Genomic DNA, 24,115 nt, shown 5'->3' on the forward strand with positions numbered 1-24,115 from the left:
TCACGTTCGTCGTCCGTGTGCAGCTTATGCTTGAGCTTCTCCATCTTCTTCTCGTCGCGCAGCAGCGTGCGGTCCTTCTTGAGCGTGCCCGAGCGCAGCGTGCCACCCTTGAGCGTGCCCGTGCGCGGCGCGCCACCCTTCAGCGTGCCGGTGCGCGGCGACGTGGGGCCATCCTCCTTCCTCTCCTCGCCGCCACCCTCCCAGATCAACGAGTACTCGTCATAGTTTGTGATGCCTGCCGCACGGGGAGAAACCGAACCCCATTTTGGCCAAGGCCCAGTCCAGGATTGTTCCGAGTGACGGATGCAGCTTCTCCTCCGCACTCCACGGTGATCCTGTTGTTCTGGCCGTTGGTGACGGAACTATGAAGAGCTCGAAACGATGGAATTATAATGCGGTGGGGTTTTTTTTCGCGATGTGAGTGAATGTTGATTCATGAGTGAAATTAAACATGTCTAACGAGCACTGGTAGTGCTCGTCTACGGTTGCAGATTTGAACCAGTAATAGCAATTCCACATTCATACGGCGGTAGTTAAGTCTATGCAAATTCAGTCACGAGAAGCCTTAAGCTTTATTTGTTACAGTTTAATCAACGTATTTGGAACAGGCTGAGAGGGGATCTGAGGGCTTCAGAAACATCAAGCACTTTTCAAATAATGTGTTATTTGTATTAAGTCTTTGCTAAAAATTTGTTACGTGACTTTATTTTGCCTACAATTTCACTTTTATTGTTCATGCCTGTGAAGCACTATGTATTGCAGTTTTTGCACGAATAGTGCTAGAGAAATAAAGTTTTATTGATTTATTGATTTATGAGTTGAATTAATGTGTTGTCAATGTGACAATGGTGTGGTATGGCGAAGGGTTAATGGCATGTAATTTGGCATAAACCTACGTTGTTATATGCCAAATACAAATATGGATCATTGAATGACCACTTTGGATTTCACACAAAGGGGTACTTATTTTATCAACCCCAGATATATTACAGGACAAGTCAATCCCTGACGAAGATATTCGCTCAGGGCCCTTGGATTGTGACAGAGTGGTAGGACGGATTTATACAAATTGGTCCTCACTTTATGGACCAAGTAAAGATGATGGGCTGAATTGGCAGAACTGGCTCAGGGCTTCAATATACCATGCTGTTTTTCAGGAGGAAGAGGTCAATTATGCTTAGCAATGCCCATGATGAGGACTTATAGCTCGGACTGTGAACAAATCCAAGAACACATTTCAGTCATAAAAGGTTCTCTCTTTGTAATAGTTCCTCCCGTAGTTCACTCCATTAGCGAGTCCTTACTTCATATCGTCCTGTGCACGATTTACTGGGATTAGCATGGCCCCCTCCTATGCCCTTGTGAAGAATCATTCAGCTTGACCCCTGTCTCCCATTACGCTACAGATCTTTCTCTCATCAGCAGGCTTTTTGTAGCTCGCTCACTTGCGGTACCTTAATTTCATCTATTGAATTGTGACGCTGGATCACAAAATACATTTAAAATCGCAGGGGTGTAAGGGGGTGGTGAATCTTTACAGCCCTTCTGAATATTCTCCGTGCTTGTTTATATCAATGTTTCATCGGCGATAATAAAATCCGTTACAAGAGAACACTAAACCAATGGTCGCGCGCGGTTAGATCACCGATGCGCGTGCAGATGGTGATGAGCAGATCCCCGACCGTCTTGGAGTCGTCGACCATCACAGTCTTGATCATGCCATCAAGCATGCGCACCTTGAGAGGGCGCACCTTGCGTTTGTACTCGAGCAGGTCCTGCGGGAGAGAAACCCAGCTGCCTGTGAGGACGCGGCAGTCTCTGTGGGCAATAAAACACTATCTGTGGGACCTTTCTTGCTGGTTCCAAAAATATGGAAAAAAAAACAAAAGGTTTTACCCTTTCTGGCAATAAAATTAGGTGTTAAGATGTTCAAACAACAAATAGATAGATGTTGCGAGAAATCAAGTCTGCATTTACCACACGTACTTGTGGTCAACATGCAAACATCCAAGCTCTGATAATATATGCATTGTCTTTGAAACTGAATGAACTACACCAGAGACAGCAAAAAAACTTCCATGATGTCGCTGCTCAACCCGAGTTTTAAAAGCTTTGAGACTTGCATTGTATTTGTACTGTTTGCTGGTCTGACACTGGTGAGACTAGGCCATAAAGAAGGCCGTCTCTGGTGTAGGCCAATCAGTTTCAAAGGCAATGTATATATTATCAGAGCTAACTCTTTGATTCTTTCGGTAAAGTCACGTAGGTGAAAAAATAAAATAAAAAAATAAAAATAGAAATAATCAAATTATCTATTATTTTTTAATAGAAATAATCAAATTATCCAGTGGGGGGTGGCACGTGCCTCCCCCTAATGATCCAATCGAAATCCCTAATTTCGATCGGATCATTGTGGCTTATTAATAATAAATCGGCATTTTGCGACCCCCACTGCCACTGTGTAGCAAATTATTATGTGCCAGGGACTCTATGAGGTGATAGGACAATAGTCTGAGTCCATAATTGGCAATAAATCACGGCAAAGCAGTTATAAGTGACTCACAGAATTGTGCGCAGTTGCGTATACAGCACACGACTTCCCTGAAGGCATTCACCTTCAGCGAGCGCGATGCCGATCACACAACGCGGTTCGAATTCGACCCTCGATGGATGGCCGCGCCATGGCCGCACACGCATCGAACAAAAAGCAAGGGACAAGTCCTTACTTACTAACAACTCTGATCATTTTTCATTGCTGGAGGGGTTTCCCCCCCTACCTGAAAATCCTGGCTCCGCCATTGCATGTATGCATAATATATATGCTTACAGTATATGTTTGGGCATACAGCTTATATACATTTTGAGCATGCAGTTTGACTCGAAATCAGGTTGCCAATTCAAATCCATTATGTATGAATAGAATGAGTACAACTTTGAAGGAAGTCAACAAGTGATTATCTTATTTAATAGAATATCTCCTGCATTAGGATTGTGGACTTATTTACAAGTCGAGAGGTGAACACCACCAACTTCGCACTTATTCATCAAGTTTCAAGTATATTTAGTTGAACCCGGTGAGAATTAAAGATACTCATTTTTAAGAATGACCTGGAGCATTGATTTGCTAGGAGGGGGGCAATGGTTGCTTTGTGTAATCCCAATTAAGTATTTTGCCGGAAATTTGCAAGCCTGGCAAGTTAGGACCCTCACGCTGGCACATAATGGCCTACTCTTGCGAACGACGTCAGGGGATCCTTTAATGCTGTGCAGCGGCCATCACGTAGTATTACCACGGTTATTTACACCCGCAGTAATAATCAGGGCGGCCGCTGGATTCGAACCGTGCACCTCGGCCACGAGGGGTGAGTGCGCTACCGCTATTCCACGTCACTGTCAAATGCATGCAGACGCCTGAACTGACATTCTGCACATATTCAATGTCACAAGGAGAAAATTGCATTTCTACCGCACCTTTAACATTCCACAGCGCAACAACATTCATTGAACATTCAAGCAAAAAAAACCCCACTTTCAGATGTGTGTGTCGGCAGTGGAATATTCCTTTAAAGGGGTGGGGGAGCAGTGCGACTCACCCCGTCCCTCAGCATGTAGTAATCCAGATTGCGCTCTCCCTCCAGCCAGATGCCCTTCTTGGGGTCCTCGTCCGCCAAGAACAACCCAAAGTCCATCACTGCACGCACGCATGCACAGAAGAGACACAGCGATCGCCACAATCAGCACACGCACGTGGGTGGCCACAGCAGGACACTGGAGGCAAGGGAACAGGCAGGCATTGGGTGCCTTGTCGTTCCAGGGCACGTTTTAATATAGGTCAGACCTGGGTTCTTTATAAGCAATATAATAATGTATAACGTACTGCCCTTTATCAATCAACTGCTGGATGAAGGCCTTCCTGTGTGTCTCAGTGATGAGGATTGCTTGACCATGGTTTACCGCGCTGGTCAATGCGGCTTCATGCAGAGGAAGGACAGTTTCAGTTATCAGTTGGCTATGGCGAGGAATCGAACTCAGGTCTCTGGGTTCATCGTGGAATGCGCTAATGACTGCCCGACCACTCCACCTATCCTGAGTGATGCCCCCCCATGATTTCAGACGTTTTGTTCCTGACATCATGGTGAGGACTGTGGTCTGGAGGCTTTTTGGAGATGGAGAGCTCACCCTTCTTACATCGTTTGACCCGGGAACTGGTGGGGAATCTATGGAGCAACATGGACAATGAGATGCTGTGTGACAGCACTTGCATAGCTCAGCAGGAAAGTAACAAATTATTTACTCAATCCAAATGAAGTCAATACGCATTTGACACAAGTATTAAATCACACGAGTAGGAATTGATTATTTCTGATTTTACAAAAGGATTGGGAAAAAAAAGGATTGATTAAAAAAATCTAACCGTGATCCCACATCATGGAGGGGTGACTTGTTTATAACCCTAATCGCTCAGCCACCTGGCCTTGTAAAGGACAAGGTCAAACAAATCTGAGGCTTTTTTTTACGCAACATTTCCTAATTTATGCTACGCTGCCAGTAAACTTAATAGTTTATAAAACATTCTATCCCGACGAGCACAACCTGACCTTGCCTAAATTCCTGCCCAGTGACCGTGCGTACTCTCAGGGTCAGTGGCCAGACACAGGGGATAGGGGTAGGGACGAGGTGGGCACATGGAGATGTGGAGGACAGGAGGAGTGGGGAAACACATATCGGACACAAGTACAAAATGTGTATTAAGATACCAGCCATGGAGACAAATGGTAAGGGTATGAGACTGGGAAAAGGGCTATCCCAAGGCTTGTACAGGAAGTCTCGGGCATGATGGGAAGTGGTTACGGGAAAGATGGCATCATCTCATCATCCCACAGTTCTCAGTTGTAAGTGGGCTAGATTTATGCTGGGGCCTGACTCGTGCCAAGGCAGGTCAAGACACATCTCCATAAAGCAGATGGCGTCACCCCCCCCCTGCCTCATGCCGTCCCATCCCGTCCCATCACCCCTCACTCCCCGTCATCTCCCCCCGAGCCCCGCCTGCCACTACTCACTAAGGTCGACTCACTCAACCCTTCACTGGACAGGTCTCTAGGCAAGGTCAAGGGGGAATGGCAGCTGGTAAACCGTGATATTAAATTGTTATTTTTGAGAAAGTCTAACAAAAACACGGGCTACGTTAGGCTATCTGTGGCCTTTATCTACATTTTTCGAATTTTTTTGTATATACATTTTTTTAACAACAAGGCCAGGTGGCCGAGCGATATGTGCGTTTCGTTGCCATGGTGACCCGATGATATCACGACTCTTTGCAGGGTCATCCCCGGTAAATGGGGCTGACATACTACCACACGAGTGTCTTACCGGCACAGTTCTGGTGCGTGTCATGTCTCGTCACGGGCCAAATTTGAAATTGTTGGGACCCAGCAACGTGGAAACAGCCAGATTTTTGCACGCATATAACATGCTGTAAAAACGAAGCATTGCTGGCACCTTATCTCTAGCCAAGTGAATTCCCATTCAGAAGATTAGTCCACTTTGCAGGGTATTATACCCCAATGCAAAAATACTCCAAGCAGGAATCAAAAAAGGTGAATGTGGAAGTAAAAGTAATGTATTTTTGAGATGTGATGTCTCACACCGCAACGTTGAGGAACATGACGATTACAGCTCTCAATTCCCATAGAACATGCGAGACACGTCAGACAGTACAGTAATAGGTGCTATTAAAATGTGAAATAATTTGTCTTTTTCCACAAGCTTAATGCTTCTGTGAAATGTGTGTCATTGGCTACGCATGGCGGTCTTGTTTGAAAATGCATTCCGCAGACCATCTCTCTCCTAAAACATGTGTGGGGCAGGATTCATGTCTTGGAAATCCTCAGGCAGTGATGTAAATTCCACATTCCTATGGCAGGGACCAGTATACCACAGAAAATAACAAATGACTTCGCACAAAGTATGTCATCAATGGCAGAGAGAGGATGGGCAGAGCTGGACCCTAATGGGAACTGTGTCAAGCACTCCAACCACAGCACCACTCAACCAGATGTACACACATAGTGTGCAATGTACCAATGTCTCCTCGTGAACACCTCAATGTCGCATCAACGGTGGCTCTCTCGTGTTTTCCCCCCTCCCGCCATCTCTCCTGATCCCACCCTAAGAAAGCACATATTTCCTTGGACAACCAAATGCAATAGCTAGCAAACAAATTAGTGTTCAAGAGAAGGAGTGTATCGTGTGCATGTGTGCGCCCCGCTTTGTCAATCCACCGCTGGACGGGGCCACGTTGGTCATTGGGGGGGCTATTGGACAGCGCAGTACTCCACAATGCTGGCAGTAACTGGGGGTTGTGGTTCAGGTGTAGAGCAATAGACAAGTTTGGTACCAAAATGGACTTTGCTACACAACCATCTATACTGCCCACTAATGCCGATCACACAGCCCCGCAAAGCTCTATGACAACCTGTTTGGATACGGTGTTTCAAGTTAAAATGCACGTTTTTTTAACCAGGTGAGAACTCAAAAGACGAAAAGGAGTGTCAAGAGTGACCTGGGTCACCAATATTACCAAAGTTAAATATATATATGAATCAGAACATAAACATCCGTCTCGCGTGAGGGATTTAAAATATTACAAACACAGTTAACCAACAAAAAACGACATCCAAAACAGGCAGAGCGATATATTTTACAAAACACACCATTTTTTATTGTGATTTATGTCCTTATACAATATTTACAATCGGAAAAAAATGTAATGCTCGTTTGGAGTCTTTATCATCAAATATACTCATCAATGATGTTGGGAATCGCGTTGTACTTACATATAATGCAGAAGCAACTGCACATGTTAATTTATTATAAATAAACTTTCAAGAACAAAGCTGATGTACCAACAGTTGCCAAAACAAACGTAAAAGGATGTTTTTTTTTATCATTCGAGTTCATGAATGTGATAAATTGCAGCTTTTATCACATGGCTAAACTTGACATTTCCAACAGCATTCTCTGTTTTGGCATATATAAACACTTACCTGTCGTGCCTTATGTTATTTCAATTAACCTGAATTTGATTACATATATGGGACCACGAGTGCTTATCAGTTTGTTGGGGCAAGTGATGTTAGCGAGCACCTATCAAGGTCGAAATGGCAGATCAAGTGGTGGGTGGCCAACGCCACACACCCACACGAGTCAAAAGACCAGCCAAGAAAGATGTGTATGTTTGCGATGGTTCGATTTCTGACCTTGGATTAGCCGTAATTCATACATTGCACAACGATAAGTCATTTTGGAGTATGTATAACCATACATTGCACAGTGACAAGTGCTACTGGAATATGTCCTGTATGTATGTCTGTATGTATGTTGAACTTCTTTCGCACCGTACGTAGCCAACCGTGCTAATCGGAGGTGCGGGATGGGGATGGATTGTAGGGGTCAGAGGGAGTGCAGGACTATAGGGGATGGTGAAGCAGTTGCCAGCAACCAGAAGGACCAGGAAAACGAGGAGTGGGAGGATCAGGAGGAGGACGATGAAGAGGGTCAGGAGGACGAGAATCAGGAGCAGGACCTTGAGGAGGACCAGGAGGTGAAGGATCAGGAATAGGAGGATTAGGAGGTCGATGATCAGAAGGACCACTAGGAGGAGGACAAGGTATGGGAGAGCTCACTGGGCATCCTCTAGGTCCACTTAGCCTTAAATAAGTACCGGTATGTTGTGTAAACATCACCACTCGGGAGGTACAGACATCAGGGTGTGGTGCTGGCCACACTATTCCTTCGTAGGCAATGCCGGCTTTAATAGGTGCTCGCTACCGGCATCTGTCCCAGTGGACTCTGCGGCTAACCTAGAGATCTTTGTCTTTGTGTAAGCGCACTAGAGATAGGGCCAAAAAAATCAAGCAATCACATCCGCCCCCATGGTTGAAATGACCTTATGATTGCCTTTAAACAATATAACCTATACATAGCAGAAGTGATCGCAGGCCAACATTGTTATATGTTTCAACAGTCTGCCAGCAGGTACAGCTGCGTCAAATATATAGAGGAAAGAAAAAATATAAAACTTGCGCATAGGAGGCTGTGCGCGCATTCATTGGTAACAACAGGCGCCCCCGTCAACTTCTGCCAGGTCTTGTAACAGAATGTGTGTAAGTACGCTTAATTCCTTGTCAACGAAATGCAGTGAATAATTATATTTAAACGCTGACAGACTATAAAGCGCGACAAAACAATGATAAAAAGTTCATCATTAACGATATGATGGTAGAAATTCCACACTCCTATGGCAGAAGTCAACCGCTATTATTGTACAAGCACTGTTTCCTGGAAAGTTTATGACTTGGGTATAAAAGAATATCACATGTAGTATATGATGACAACAACTATTAATGATTTACTCTAAAAAAAACACGAGTCTGCACATTTTTTTAGACTACTCCTTGCTTGGGATGTACGAGGAAATCGGTGCCCAAAGATAATGCATAGAAAGGGAGACCACTAAGATGTTGGGCAGACGTGTCACGTAACCGACTTGGTTTATTGCCTTAAACCCATAACACTGTTACAAAGGAGGCAATGTATTATGTGCATCAACAGGCAGATGTTTGTTTTCCTATGGTCGAGTTAAGGATATTAATTTAATTACTGGACATCTGTGAAAAGGATCTCCATAGCTCATCGGATTCCTCCAGTCTAAATAACGATTCTGATTCTGACTTCTTAAGAGACCTTGCTGCCAAACAAGTGGGTGTCTCATACACATCAAAGCTCCATCCCTCCCCAATCCACCAACCCTTCATCCATTTTGCTGGATTAGAGGCCAAGCACCAGCATAGCATTTCTCCCGGTTCTTCCCTTTTACAATCTACCAGGATCAAAGACCGACGAATGCCAAAGGAGCGACAACCAAAACATATGCACACGCGGCCTAGTCACCCATGAATATTCCCTGTATCACAATCATCTTGCCATATCGCCCCCGTGAGTTTTATTTTTGTGTTTTTTTCACTTTCCAGGCAAGAATTTCACAGAAGGCGGGGTTGTTTTCAATTCCCTGGCAGTGACGGGGAACCCCAAATACATTAAACATCAAAGCACGCGTCGCTCCCCGCGCCGTGCACGTAATCCCACGGCAATCTGTGCCGAATCCTACACACATCAATTTAAAAAAAATAGAGAGACGTACACCGTATTGTATAATATAATCTTCGATGCCAAGTGCCAAAGAAGATTTTGTTTGTAAAATTGGACATTTGGCAAAGGAAATCTTACATGAGCCACACACCACGTCCTCTTCTGCGATCTGTGGGTATGTGTGTGACTTTGTGTGTTTGCGCGCTTGCAAAGGATTTGCCTCTCCAACGGTGGGGTTTACGTTAAATAAAAATAGCCAGGTACCATGCCGTGAGAAAGCGCTATTCCTTTATCACATCCGTCAACTTTAAATTAGTTTAATTAGCGATTTAGTGCGATTTTTGTGTGCTATTTATTTATGACGTGTGCACGACCATACCAACTCACGCGCCTTTGGTGGGGGGGGGGGGCCCATGCCAAGTCGCACGCCTTCGGTGGGAGTGAGGAGGACATTTTCTTTCGCGTTAAAAATGCTATAAAAATACACTAAACGCTGAGCTTAAATATTCACTGTGTGATGTCCCCCCCACCCGATGCGTGCAGTTACTAATATATACAGTCGCTAGATGCTACCACTATAGGCCGTAGATATTATTGCAGAGCGGCCAGGGATATTGTGGCTGTGGGGGGCTGGGTCAGGGGTAGCAGCCCAGCCCCAGCCTGCCAAGGTGCCACCTCGGCCGGCTGGAAAATCTAGGCGAGGCTGGAGGCTCTGCATGAGACTAGGCCTCACCACGCCACTCTGTCAGGTGAGTACTTTGTGCGATAGAGTCGATAAATACTGCTATAGAGTCAGCATGTACTACTGTAATGATAGCAGGTACCACCACAGTCGGTATGCACTGCTGTAATCATAGCAGGTACCACCACAGTCAGTATTCACTGCTGTAATCATAGCAGGTACCACCACAGTATGCACTGCTGTAATCATAACAGGTACCACCACAGTCAAACACACTGCTGTTAGATTTTTAAGAGTAATTTTCTTAAATATTTTTAAGACCCGGGCAACGCAAGGTACTTTCCGCTAGTCCGCAATATAAATGGAGAAAAAAATGCAGAGAATGAATACATAAACACGCATTTTTGGGTGTTCTTATCTTGAGCCAAAACGTGGAGATATGAGATGACAGTTGACCAACAATGCACGTGTAACAGTCAGGTCTGTGAAAGAATAACAGTCGCCAAAGAGTTGTGTTGATCTGCTGGTAGTTTTACCACTTTCAATAGTTCTGATGAGTAAAGCGAGTGACCGTATCACACATATTTCTGTTGATCTTGCACAATGCAAGAGAAATACACCCATTACATTCAAACAAGTTACGTAGCCTCTGCATGTGTTGTCCACGTACAGTATACTACGTAGATATTTTGTTGAAAAAAAAATCCCTGCTAAAATTTGTGTGGTGCAACCTCCATCTATGCTGGCAGCCTCCATTTCCAGCAGAGGAAATTCTACATTCTCATTGCTGGTGCCAGTCGTTCCATAAGAGTGCCAGCCATTCTCGATAGTGATTAGCCGAGTCCGACCCCCAACACGAATTTGAACTCTCAGTTTTCACTCGGCAGGTCGAACTGCAGCTGTGGAACCAAGGGGCAGCTCGGTTTGAAACTCGCTTGGAATTCAGCAAAGGATAGACAATGCCTGCTGCTAATCCTCTTGCAGCATATGGAAAAAGTGTAAATGACACATCAAGGTTTCAGTTTGTGAGCCACGTGATTAGCTTCAGGAGTAGTGCGACCAAGACTGTTCGGTCCACCGGAGAGTGGGTGTAGAATGCAGTTGTTTGCGATATGGTACATTGTTTAGTAACACTGTGGGTCATACAGCTAATAATGTATAATATATAAAACAACTGCACATTTAGCTTCACAGATGGCTGGAATATTGAGTGCCTGGGAGAAAAAAACTACACTTACAAGAAGATAACACTCAAAAGCCTGCTTTACACATAGGGATCACAAATCCCCACTTGCTTTGCTTTGCTTTCTCATCCTGGCCAACTCACACCCCAGCAGTTCGAGCGTCTGACAGCACGTGGTGATGTCTGCATGATCCAACAATCCCACCTCCAAAGAGCTGGATTACAGGCATGCGGCATCACGGACGCCGGGCATATAATAAAACAACCCAACTTATTCAAACCTTGCACCAGCGCTAAGCCTCAACCCACCACATGTACAAAACTTTGATACTCAACACACACATACACACACGGCTGCAATCATGAGCCGAGCTGCCCTTCTTTGCCAGACTGACAAAATGATGGCTTCGCTCCCTTGGCAAATGTCACCTATAATGTACACTCTGAGCTGTGATTGAGTGCAGTGCAACAGCATGCCTTGGGAGCCTTTCTTTTAGGCTCGTATTTTGGAGGCAGGTATAGTTTCCTTCACATTCGAGGTGGGCGGCTAAGAGTGTAAAAACCCAGTGCGCACAAGGGCCCTTCAAGACCGGGGGAGGCAAGGTCAATTTTCTGCCCTGGGGCTTGAACCATCGGATCCCAGGGGAAGCCACGGCTGAATGCCTCGACCCGTAGTATTGGGTCTCGGAGCCACCTGGCCACTCTCCCCGTCCACATGCCTCCCTTATTGGATGCTAATGCTAAGGCCAGGATTGGCAACGTAAACTTATAGAAAACCCGACAAAGCCATGACTTGGAGACGTGCCGTGAACTTCAAAAACGAAGGACAAAAGCTAAAATTGGATAATATTCAACCATAATTTTAAAAAAGCAGAGAAGTGCTGTGGCTTTTGAAATATATATTTTTTCATTGAAACGTCTCATTTCACCTCTAAAATGCCAGCTCCCGGCTAAAGTACATAAACACTTTGACTTTAATATTAAATAATTTGGAATGTTCAACTTGTTCAATTCATCTTTACCATTTTAGTCATGGTAATTTAGTGTTTTTTTTCTGTCCCAAACTTGAATCGGACACCATTACATTTTGTCCATATGGTCTGGGCAATAGCAAGTCATTGTCAAAATGAAAAAAAAATTGGATGTTTACTTACAGACTTCCTCTGCAATCAGCTCTCCTGTCTTTTCAAAATACCAGAAACAATTTCCGTTTTTGTTCCACAAGATACATGATCTTCTACAGGTCAGCCCTCATATACGGGTCTATGTGATAATTCTTTGACAACTGTACAGAAGGCCATCAAAGGGAGGTATATACGTATATACGTACTGTGTATGCACAGTGTATATACGTATATTACGCACGGGCGAGGGGTGGTGTAATGTTCGGCGCATTGTGCTATAAACTTGGTGATTTTCGTTTGATTCCTGCCCACGGCTGACACCAATGGTGAGTGATATCACTGTGTAACAAACAAATCGTTTTTGTTCCTGGGTGCTAAGTGTTATTTTCCAATTGCTTATGCCTCAAAAGTACAGAAAATGGCTAGTAGTCCCCACAAACTTTGCTTTTGTGACCAGGACAGTGTTACTTTGAAATTTACCTATTTTCAATGAGAAAACGTGGTGTGCATTTGTGTCATTCCTTCACATTAAGTCCTGGTCACAAAAGCAAAGTTTGTGGGGAAAATAGCCATTTCTATACTTTCGAGGCATAAGCAATTAGAAAATAACACTTACTACCCAGGAACAAAAATCGTGTTACATCGTGTATTGTAATTGCTCCTGCAACTACCCACCCACCCAACCCAGCCCTGCACCTTCCCACCATAACCAGCATGGTAAAGTATAGTCAAAGAACACCGGTGACTGACACAGCATGTGAAAGCCTTCATCAAACAGACTAACTGCAAGGCGATATTAATTATAAATACGACGACTGCCATTGTGGTGTCTGTTACGAATACAACATGGGAAGCCGTAAATACACGTGAGCAGTTATTTTTCCGAAAATGTATTATTTTGCACAAGCCGCTATCAATATTACAATAAAGAAAAATTGCCGACAACACAAGCAAACAATAGACTACACTTTGTAAATGATGCCACGGGGTCTTTAACATTCACTCTGCGGCAGACGGTGTGTTCGCGGTAATTCCCCGCAGAACTGACCAGGTGGCTGTGGGAGATGAGCCATCAATCTCACACAATCTGGAGCAGCAGACAGCCCTGCTGACCACGAGGTCATTTAGCCACCTGGTGTTAAGTTTCATAAAGTACTGATGCAAATGCGAATGTGGCCCAGGTGCTCCGTATGTGCAAGGGGACAAACAGTGCAAATAATAAAAGTGCACGACTATTATTATTATTATCCATTATCCGGCCAGGTGAGGGCTGCAATTACCGAGCTCCGCTGACAATCCAAGGATCGTGCAATCAAATCCCAGCTGTGGGGATGGTTGACTCCACTTGCAATTCCTCCAGAGTTCATGGATTGAGCACCACTGCATAGGAAGTTAATTATGGCTGCCCTATGGAAAGACTGGCACCCACCATGGGAATGTAGAATTTGCATCACTGGCTCGGAGATGCGAACATTACACGAGCATCATCCGATGCATTTTTGAGCTTGGAAACACACTGACTTTTTAATTGTTTTTCAGAAATTCAGTTTTTTGGTTGTGTGTGTGTTTTAGGCAGTTTTTGTTCGCATTGTGCTCAACATACATGTCAACCACTTTTGCAACAGTTTGAGCAAACGTCGGTGAAAGCGTCCGCTGGAACTAACGTCGGTAAGTTTTACGCACGCAAACAATGGCGTGTACGGAGAACTCCACCCTCTTGGGTGAGGCCAAGCACTGAAGATGTCTCAAAAAGCACAATGCATACTGTAATAACATCTCACAGGTCTATCGAAGTGGCGCGCAGAATAGGGGAGATTTCCCCTTGTTATTTGCGACAGCCTTGTCATCATACCAGTGATATCTGAAAGATGTATTTTTTATCCCATTATTTCCAACCCATACACTAGATAGTACAGTGCGTTAACTTTAATTATATCTCTGAATACTAAGGGAAGCTCTGTGCAGCAGAAGAAAAAAATGGAACATAAAAGACAAAAACAGATACTTTCAGCTGGCTTAGATTGCAAGAGTAAAATTTATTAAGTTTGTAAACAAAAAAATGTATGTTTATCTTTAATGGATTAAAACGATGATGCTGTACTTAAGCGATATAAATTATACTGAGAGCCTCACCTTGCTTAAATAAGCAATGCGGGGGCCACTCATCGCTATTGTCAGCCATAAAACAGAGGTGGAAATTCCACATTCCCATGGCAGGAGGCAGTTTGTTCATAGTTTACCAGTTTATACTTTGCATTGTGGTTACTCAATGTATGAACCAAAACGGAAACTAAACTCACACCTCCGATTATCACAACTCACTATGTGTGGTGCGAAAGAAGCTCAAACCTACAAATGTAGGGGCGTCCTTGGCCGGGTCTGAGCGTGCCCGTGGTTGGAACCCGCACCTTGGCTAGGTCGGGTTAGATTAGCCTCATATTCTTAGGTTTTTTCGGTAAAGTCACGTAGGTAAAAAATTAAAATTAATAAAAGTAAAATAAAAATAAAATAGCCTCCCCTAGGCACCCATAGCCGGAGGACCTAGAGTAGCGGTGCCGTATCGGCTGAGTTAGCCCGGAGGCAGCACCTCGCTAGGCAAGGAGAATAGAAGGGCCGTTGCCCTGAGGGTGCCGGGTTGTACTGCCGGACATTGTGTTGAATAAAGTGTTGCCTCCAAAACTTGCGTCCGACGTCTCCAGAATCCGCAACACTACACGTAGAAGACGAACGGACCCCTGACCGTGAATTATACTTGCACCGATCAAATTGCAAATTCATCTTTCTGATCATAGCTATCTTGCATTATATCTACAGATGCGAACATTAATATTTTAGTCTAAACTGTTAAGGCCAGCATGGTTCAGAAGCGGTAGTGGAGCTGGTATCAGGGGCGGGAAATGCTACTCCCTCGCCTGGTGTGCAGGAGGTTGTGTGTTCGATCCCGACCCTGACGCCTGAATATTTGGAGTTTGCATGTTCGCCACATGGTCTCGTAAACTCGCTGCTATAAATTTCCGCATGATAAGCCAATTCGCTGAGCTATCATTTATGGCCAGGTCGCTTATGAAAAAGAGCTATTAGCTCAGGATGCTTTACCTGGTAAATAAAATAAATTTTAAACTATCGTCCCCAGGTCAGATCATAATAGCAACAGCCCGTATTATGTTTTATGACTAGTAGCTATAAATGTAACACTATGGGACCATAACACATGAGTTAACTCCCAAGCCACTGATCCATAAAAACAGTCCAACATCACACCCACAGTGAGCGAAGATCAGGCGACAGGCAATTCACGGTCTTGTATGTTCCCTTCTTTCCATTCTCTTTGAATGCAATAACAAGCATCAGACAGGGGCATTGATTGACGAGCAATGCGATATGAACTGCGTCTGTTCTGCAAAGGCCTTGAGTTGTCTTATCTTCGCTTGTGTATCAGACAGGATGGGACAGTACATTCCTGACAGGGAAAAAAAGTGGTATGCTTCAGAAGAGACATACCTTCTGCTTGACCGTGGGTGTAAAAGATTGTTCAATGCGATTTTGCCAATATCGGATTGAATGCGCCAGTGTCATGGACAAATCTGCATAAGTATTCAACAAAAAGGCCTACGTTTAAACCAGGCGAGACCTCACATTCTTCAGGAGCAACTAAGTAAGAATCTCCGTGCTCAAACCAGAATTTGGGCAGTATCCGTCGTCCCTACTGGTTGTGCTGCGTCGTCAGTGGTGTAAATTCCACATTCGTGTGGCAGGAATCAGACAACCCATAGGAAAGTCTCAGAGTTGACCTTCCATCGCCAAAACAGTTGAACCTATCTCTTAATGTTCCGAAGTCAAAACAAGTAATATTAGCAATGCAATTTGGCTATGGAAACCATCTAAATCTAAAACTGCAAATGAAGGTCAACAATACCAGTGAGGCCACCACAGCGTGCACACCTGCACACCGTGCATCTCTTCGGTCTTTCTGCTAGATCCCAGAGTTGCTCCAAAGTCGACACTCGACCTTCAGTCAACTCTTACAGCCCCTCAGCAAGTGGCTTCAAGTCTTCTCGTTACAAATGCAATTGCAAAGCCGAGCGTTCTGACCACGGTTATCTACAATCGGCCACAGTGGCACGGCGACGCACCTTTTTGGCAGAACGGTTGTGTTAGAAGTGACGTTCGCAGATTCGGGGCTTTCCCTCAAGTCCACGTGCCAACGTGTAAACCGACGGGGGACTCCTCACCCCCACGCATTACCATGCTCGTGAAGCCGGACATTACCTTCGCCGGACTGGGCCTCGGGAACCCGCTCGCGGATGATGCGGCAGGCGTCCCACACCACGGTAGACGGCTCGAACTGCATGGTCTTCACCACGTTGCAGTGCCGCACGCAGATCTTGAGCGAAAGGGCCACCATCTTGGCGAGTCTTCTCTAACGCCTGTGCCCCCACTCTGTCAAAACCTGAAGGAGTGGAGGGACAGAGGAAGAGGAGGGGGGGGGCGGGGTGAAAGAAAAGCGGACGGCGATTGAAGGAAAAATAAATTGCAAGCCCACCGCTTCATATTCGTGATGTGTCCAGAATTCCCAACCATGCACATCATGATCTTAGCCAAGTAGGTTGCGCAGACACTCATTATCCTCAGAGTGGCCTTCCGGGATAGGCGGTGATTGAGCATTTATTTTTTCGAGCTTACTCCACGCACTCCTGCGGGCACCATCACCTTCAACCTCCTGAAGACGCCGCAACAGAGAAGATAAGCTCAACACAGCGCCTTACAGACACCTCGATTCCTTTCTCAGTAGAACTGTTGTGGCAAAGTGCCACAACTGAAGACTGCGCTTCAAAACTTTATGAGTCCCAGTCAACTAAAGAATCCACAAAATCATGACACCTGTGGGATGTCAATAGAGGCGGTCCGGCAAACTCGACCAAAACAGAAAATCTCCACCCCTGACTCAGAGTCACTGAAGGTGATGAGCAGTGCCCCCGGCTTCCCTGACCACCCCCCACCCCCCCCCCCCAAAGCTTGGTTCAGCACAGAGACAGGAACTTGTTCAAGTGACACAGATGCCTTGCTATACCTTGGACATTAGTCCTGATCTGGAAGGTGAATCAAATGCAAATAAACACCTTTTTGGTTGCAAGCATCGTGTTTCGAAACAGTGCCACCCAGCCGGAGACTTTCTTAGGATGCGCAGAGCAAAAACTAATCAACACAAAGATATGTTTACATTTTAACCGTGCTGTTATAAGTGCACTGTATTGCTCGTTATGTTCATATTCGTACAGTTTGGAACTCGACAGCGACGTTAAGCTGCTTTTCAATTTGTACCAAATGAACAAAACATTAGAGCCCTGATTCCCATCGTGATGAAATTGAAAAAACTAATTGTTTTGCCAATCTTCCCCCTTGTTGGAAGTGGAGATATCGGCACATTTTCTGCCAAGCTGAGAATCTGGCCCCATGAGTCAGTGTCTTGCTGCCCAAATGAGACTGGTGGTCCTGAGCCGGTGACAATGGAAATTCCACATCCCTATGGTCAGAACCAGTCCCTCTTTTAGAACAACCGTGATCAACTTCACAAAAAGCAATGCTCATTTCATTGATTCAAGAGACAAGATGGGCTGGTATTTGAACTTTCATCCTTCTGGTTATGAGTAGAGGGCCCGGCCACAGAAATACCTGGGCCTAGATATGAAACACGTGGGAACATCAGCTTTTGTGCAGAGAATGTTGAATGTGTAGGTAGTTAAAGTATGTCTGGTATTTTAAGAGCTATTTGTTGTTTATGCTGTTTTTTGGAAATTCTGGTGTGGTTTTTGTGTAAAAAATTAGTTGTTTTAGCTCTTGCTAGCTTGCACATTCCCACCCTGCAATGTCCTGTAACTGCCACCACTGGAAATGGTCTTGGGCTGTGCTCATCCTCGTAACAGAGCCGCATAGCTCAATGAGCCTTACCAGCTGAAATAAAGTCTGAATTAGGAAATTCGTCACGGCAAATGCTCAACAGTTTTTTCTCGGCAGCAGCCACCAAGCAAAATACACTGCAACCGTATTGTACAGTAGCATTACCGCCAATGTATTTTGGACCTTGAAAAAAGGGAGTCGCATTCTTACGAAAATAACTGTCAGAGACACGCTTCAACCAGTCCATATCAGCCTTAATTGGACAATAGATCCACAATTTACAGAAATATTAATCCTTGCAATGACATTGTTCTCTAATATGAAAACACAGGCGAAGGACAATGCAAGGCAAAAATCTACCCACATCAAACATTAATCAAGGTTACCTCCACATTATTCTGCCACACCATGGCCACGTTTAAAAATAAATCACAGCGGAGAGTTTGAGGGCACGGGGAAGGCGGATAAGAGATGGAGGGGAGGAGAGGGGAGGAGGCCGTTGTGAATGGAGCATATGCAGGGCCTGATACGAGCTCTGCAAACAGAGCGACAATCGTCATTCACACAATGGTATCAGTGTTGAAAACGCATGCAGAGGCAACATCGGCAACACCGACTGTTCAGGGCATTGAACCTGAGCTCCAGCAAAGGACAAAAATTTACCGATTGGATTTTCTCCCCCCCCCACCAAACACAAAACAGTGAATAGGAATTGCCAAAACATCCCTAAAAGTCCCCAGTCTAATTGATGCTTTACTGGAGAAGTATAAAACACTGGTAATATAAAAAATCATTTTGCAAATATCCAGCTGGGTGGAGATGCACGAGAGAACTCAAAAAGCAATGACAAGACCATGTGTTTAAATCCCTGTCAGGGGTTGATGCAGACCACCAATCCTTCAGGGTTGATAAAAAGAAAAACCACAGTGGGAAATCAACACAGTGGTGTTCCTAGGATGGAAGTGGTCACCGCCTTTGGAATGTGGAATTTAAATCAAAGATCAGGGCCACTATTGGAAGTGAGTATCACTCCCCACTAATATGAGCAAGGAGACTTGCATATCATTAGACCTCCTTTGCCAGTACCAAAATATAATAATAGGGTTTTTCCCCTTTTTTTCTGGCAACAAAACTGAAACCATTTTACAAGGAATCATGTGTGCATTAACCACAATACTTGCTTACCCCGGAGCCCTCATTACTTTGATAGTGCATTTGTCTTTGAGCTGTACGCCTTTTGGCGTCCTCTGGTCTAGCACCAATTGAGACGAGGCTCAAAAGAAAGCCATCTCTGGTGTGGACCAATCAGTTTCAAGGACAATGCATATATTATCAGTGTGTTTGTTATTTGCATTGTGATCACAAGTATTGTGGTTAATTTAAACATGATTCCTTGTAAAAAGGCTTCAGTTTTGTTGCCAGAAAAAATGGGAAAACCCCTATTATTATTGAGACTTTCATACTTTGTATATTTTTGTGCGTCCAGAAATAATTAACCGCCAGGCCAAAGTTCTGGGACAATAAGAATGACAAGAGTTGTTAATCCCCTATTAAATAGCAGGAACACTGCGCTAACTACAACAATGGCAAGCGTTTATAAATTACTACCATGATTTATACACTGCCTTGATTTAATTGGAATATTCATGGTCATGAAAATATATATGAACCAAGGCACCATAATTTTACCCATAAATTTCTGGCCTAATGGACAAACCATAACTGATTAGCAAAACATGGCCTGCACTAAACAGCAATCTCTTGCCGCCTCCCTGACCTGCAAGCAGTGTGCAGAAGGGGATGATTTACTCTGCTTGCCACTCTCTAACACGGAAGCACCAAGCTGGAGACACCTCCTCCTCTGGCAGCGTTGATGCCCCAGAAAAGCGACCTTCAGCCTGGATGACCTGCTGACCACGAGATCCTTCCTGGGCCACCCAATTTGCACCTGTAAGCCCCCTCACTAATTGCATGGGGGCCCAGGCACGACTGAATGCATGGCCACTCCTGGGCTCACCAATGGGCGATGTTAGTGCCAGGTTTCTGCTGGAAACGGCTGATACCAGCGGTGGTTGCCAGAACCCTCCTGGGACCTCTCATAATGGGTGGTATTGTTGGGTAGTATGGTGCAGTGACGTGCGGTGAGGTCAATGGCTGGGGTGGCACTGCCTAGTGTCAGAGCCAGATTCACACACTGAGGGGGTCGTGGCCTCACTGAGGGGGCGTGTCTTCACTGAGGGGCGTGGCCTCGCGGGGGCGTGGCCTCACTGAGGGGGGCGTGTTAAACACGTCACCCTCAGTGAGGCAGATATGATAGCTGCCTCCCCTGGTGCTTTTCATTGCAGTTTCATGACGAGACCAGCGAGCCTAAATATCTTTATACACATACGTGAAATAAATTACCTGGAGTATGGAAGGCGAGGACATGAAATGAAGAGGTCTACAAACATGACATTGGTTACATACTGAGATAGTGACAGGCACGCGCTTATTGCCTGCGCTCCATCCAATTACTGAGGGGTTGCGCAATCAGAGGGGAGGCTGAGCTCGTTGCTGCCTCACCTCTCGTCTCTTCCTGTATTTGCAGCGGAGCTCAGCAAATTTGGCGATTTTGACTATAAAAATTATTGGAATCGTACAGAAATTACATTTATAACGCAGATTAGTGGATAAATCTTAATATATATTTTTTACTGTTCGTAACAGCTCTTTTCATTGGAGTATGACAGGTGAGGCTCTGCCTCCCCTGCCTCCCCTGACCGCACGTCCCTGGTATGATGGGGGTAATTGGGACTATCGGCGCAATGACCATATTTCAGGTGGTCGGTGAGGTTTGTGAAGGCCCAGGCTGGCGAGGCGAGTGTGGTTGGGGAAGTCCACATCATTGATGAGGTTAGTTCGATTAGGGCCGATTGGGGTTTCGGCATGGTCAGTGCAATCAGCGCAGTCAGGGCCGTCGGTGAGGTCAGTTCAAATCGGTTTGATTGTGGCAGTCACAGAGCACTGGACAGTCAGAAATCAGCACCCTTGTCATCATTGGCAGCATTCGCCTCTGGGTGTTTCTATCTACTGGACATCTGTGAAAAAGAGCTTCATAGTTCATCGGATTCCTCCAGTATAAATACATATTCTATGCCCTCTCTTGGCCGATTTCTTCCATTCTCTTCTCAATACGTACATTTTGGCTATGTAGACTATTTTTGTTTGTTTTGTCTGTCCCCGATGTATACAAGGTACTCATGTGACGAATTCAGCAATGTTGTTATTATAATAATAACAATGATGTTTATAGGACCAAAAATGTTTCAGTTGTTACATAGGCATGGTGCAATGTAGAAATAGTACACGCCATGCGTTGCGGTGCACGCACTGAGAGAAAGTCATCAAGCTGAGCAAGCTGAGCTCGGTGGCCGTGGGAGAGGGGCAAAGGAGGGGGATCGGGTCTGAGGGGTCGGAGGTCAGGGTCTCTGCTCTCCCCTGACGCGAGGAACCGGGAGGAAAGGCGTGGCGTTGGGACAACGAGAAACACAACCGCTCGCGGGTGAAGCGCTGCCAAACAAGCCACAATAATAGGACGCACAAGGCATTGAAAAACACAAATAAATAACGGTCACAAAATTTGGAAAAAAGGCAGCCTCCGCCGCAATCCTTCCAAAACAAAGAACGCAACAGACATCAAAGTCCGTTCCATGCGCAGCTGTGTGGGGAGCGGACAGCGAGTAGACAAACGATTGTGTGCAAGAATACTTGAATCACAACTTTTTCAGGACATATTTAATTCGTCCCAATAAACAATTGGAAACGGTGTCAAGCTTTGCTCCGAATTATATATCTTAACCCAATAAGTAAAAGCATCTGCCCCTTAGTAAAAGTTACGTATAATTTTTTGAGTGCTTTTTTTTCAGTGCTCATTATCCCGTGCCCACAGCCTACAAGAAGAAATGTAAAAACTGTTATTGGAAACAGGTTAACAAAAAAGAAATGAGTGCGAACAGGAATGTGGCTCTCTTTATGGACTTGGCGGAGTGTTATTAAAATACGAGTTAACAAAGCGCCTGCGTTGTGTGCACAAATGCAAAGTAGGTGTCGTTATTGCAAATCATTAAATATGAGACTTCCTAGATCAGACGCACACCATCACTGTGCAAATTAAGATTCTGTAATGCAGCAGTATATCAATGCTAATAGGCCATCATGAAATAAAGCGAAATTCAGTGATTTTTGCTTTCATCTTTCAAACACCCAATTATAGCAAAAAAATTAAGTATACGATCTTGAAAAGGCAGCAGAAAGAGTATAAAAAATGTACCATTTTGTACAGTGCTGTGTGGAAAAAAAACATTTAAACATCTGTTTTGGTATGTCAGCTTTTTCTCCCACTCAACCCATTGCAAACGATAACGAAATCACAGCATTTCTTATAAAATGGAGCATGAACGCAAGGCAGCAGCATCGGCTCTGGTTAAACAATGATGAAGGGACAACACATGGCCTTTTTTTGGGAGTACAGTACAACTCCTTGTTGTACAGAAGAGCAAAAGTGGTAAAAAAAAAGAGCAGGCGAGACAGAGACACTTTGTCCAATTGTGCTCGTTTACAGCATGAGAGAGTTTAAAGTGATGCACACACGCATACACGCAAAATCCTCGATTCAAATCATAGACATCGGGAATGGACCAGCGACCGACTGTTTGGGAGCACAATGGGCGGCTGAGAAAGTACAAGGGATTCCCAGGCGGGCGGGTCGAGTGTCCGGGAGACGTACAAGGCCTCCCCTGTTGGGCGCACGACCCCGAAGCACAAAGGAGCAACACACAAGCCCCCGCGTGCGCGCACGCGCACGCTTAAGCGAGCCGGTGACACGCACGCACGTGCCACAATTGGCCCTTTCTCTGGCCTGCTCACTCGCAGCTAATACTTTACACGTTTTTGGTTCTTAACCAGCATTAAGGATATAAAAGGGATGGATAGTTAGCGGGAGGGCGGAGGAGGGGGGAGAAATTAATTCAATTCTAAGTAGAAAAATAAATTATCATTCGACTTAAACCTTTCTGAAATGGGTTCAGAGGCTGCCATTCGTGAGCTGTGACTCACTTCCGAGTGGCCAAAAGAAATAAACGCATGGCCGTTATTTATCCAGCAAAACGCTTCACTGAGTCTCATGACTTTCAGGATGGTCAATCCCTTGGGATGTTTGGCCCATTCCATTTGAATGAGTGTTGTCAATGTGGGAGGAAACCAGAGGAAACTATGGCATGCACAGAAAACCCACACAGGCGCGGAGATGGAAGGTCACGTTGGAGGAAAAACAAGGGCTTTTAAAAATATACTTTGGAAATTACGAATATTTCAGAGTGAGTTGAGTATTTCCCTCATAAGGAAGAGGACAAAAGTTAGCATCCTGCCAAATGTATTCCCAGTGGAATGAGATCCCTTTGTGCTAAGCTCCGAAGCACGTCTGCACATGTGGATCTTGTCATGAATACAGCGAATGCCACGTACTTACTGTACGTCCAGTGCACGTCATTTAATGTGCTGTTACATACGTGTACAGTACATGTACAGTACACCAAGTCAAAGGTCAAAATTTCGACTCGATCGTGCAAGCATGAACCGGCCAAAAAAAAACTTTCAATGACCAAGAGCCAGCTGCAGACACTCCACATTTCCATGGCGTGGCTGTCTCAGCAGAACCAATACAGTTGACTTTGCCAGAAACAACGAGAGCAGTGGCCACACCTTGTGGGAATTAAACAACGGTCGTCTTACCATGAGACTGGCCCCATGGTAAAGTGGAATTTAAATTACTGGTTTAGAATTGCCAACTGATATAAGCAACCCCATAACTCATTTCAATAGGGAGGACCCTTTGCCAAACATCAACTGGTGCAAATTTAAACTTCAATGAGCCTACACTTATTTCACGACTGGAAAATTGCACGCTTTACTCAAACGTGTCGAATGGAAGATGAAAAAAAAATTCCACCGAAGAGCGGCACCTGGCATTCTCCTCCGGCACGGTGGAAGACGGTGGTGAGGTCACCACGGCTCACGTGCGGGCCCCCCAAATCGTGTCAC

The 24,115-nt window shown here is 45.0% G+C and overlaps 1 protein-coding gene across 5 annotated transcripts in view; it reads right to left on the bottom strand.

The window, feature by feature from the left end:
* Nucleotides 1-24,115, bottom strand: part of LOC144954508 (talin-2-like) — a 230,513-nt gene that overhangs the window by 129,095 nt on the left and 77,303 nt on the right. For all 5 annotated transcript variants that reach the window (XM_078884986.1, XM_078884982.1, XM_078885003.1 and 2 more), the window contains 4 exons: nucleotides 16,409-16,589; nucleotides 3,594-3,691; nucleotides 1,646-1,775; nucleotides 5-235 (listed from right to left, as the gene is read on the bottom strand). In XM_078884986.1, coding sequence (XP_078741112.1) covers nucleotides 5-235; nucleotides 1,646-1,775; nucleotides 3,594-3,691; nucleotides 16,409-16,544 — 595 coding nt within the window. In that variant the 5' untranslated portion in view covers nucleotides 16,545-16,589. The remainder of the gene's footprint in view (nucleotides 1-4; nucleotides 236-1,645; nucleotides 1,776-3,593; nucleotides 3,692-16,408; nucleotides 16,590-24,115) is intronic.

This window comes from Lampetra fluviatilis, chromosome 3 (assembly GCF_964198595.1).
Source record: "Lampetra fluviatilis chromosome 3, kcLamFluv1.1, whole genome shotgun sequence".
Taxonomy (NCBI): domain Eukaryota; kingdom Metazoa; phylum Chordata; class Hyperoartia; order Petromyzontiformes; family Petromyzontidae; genus Lampetra; species Lampetra fluviatilis.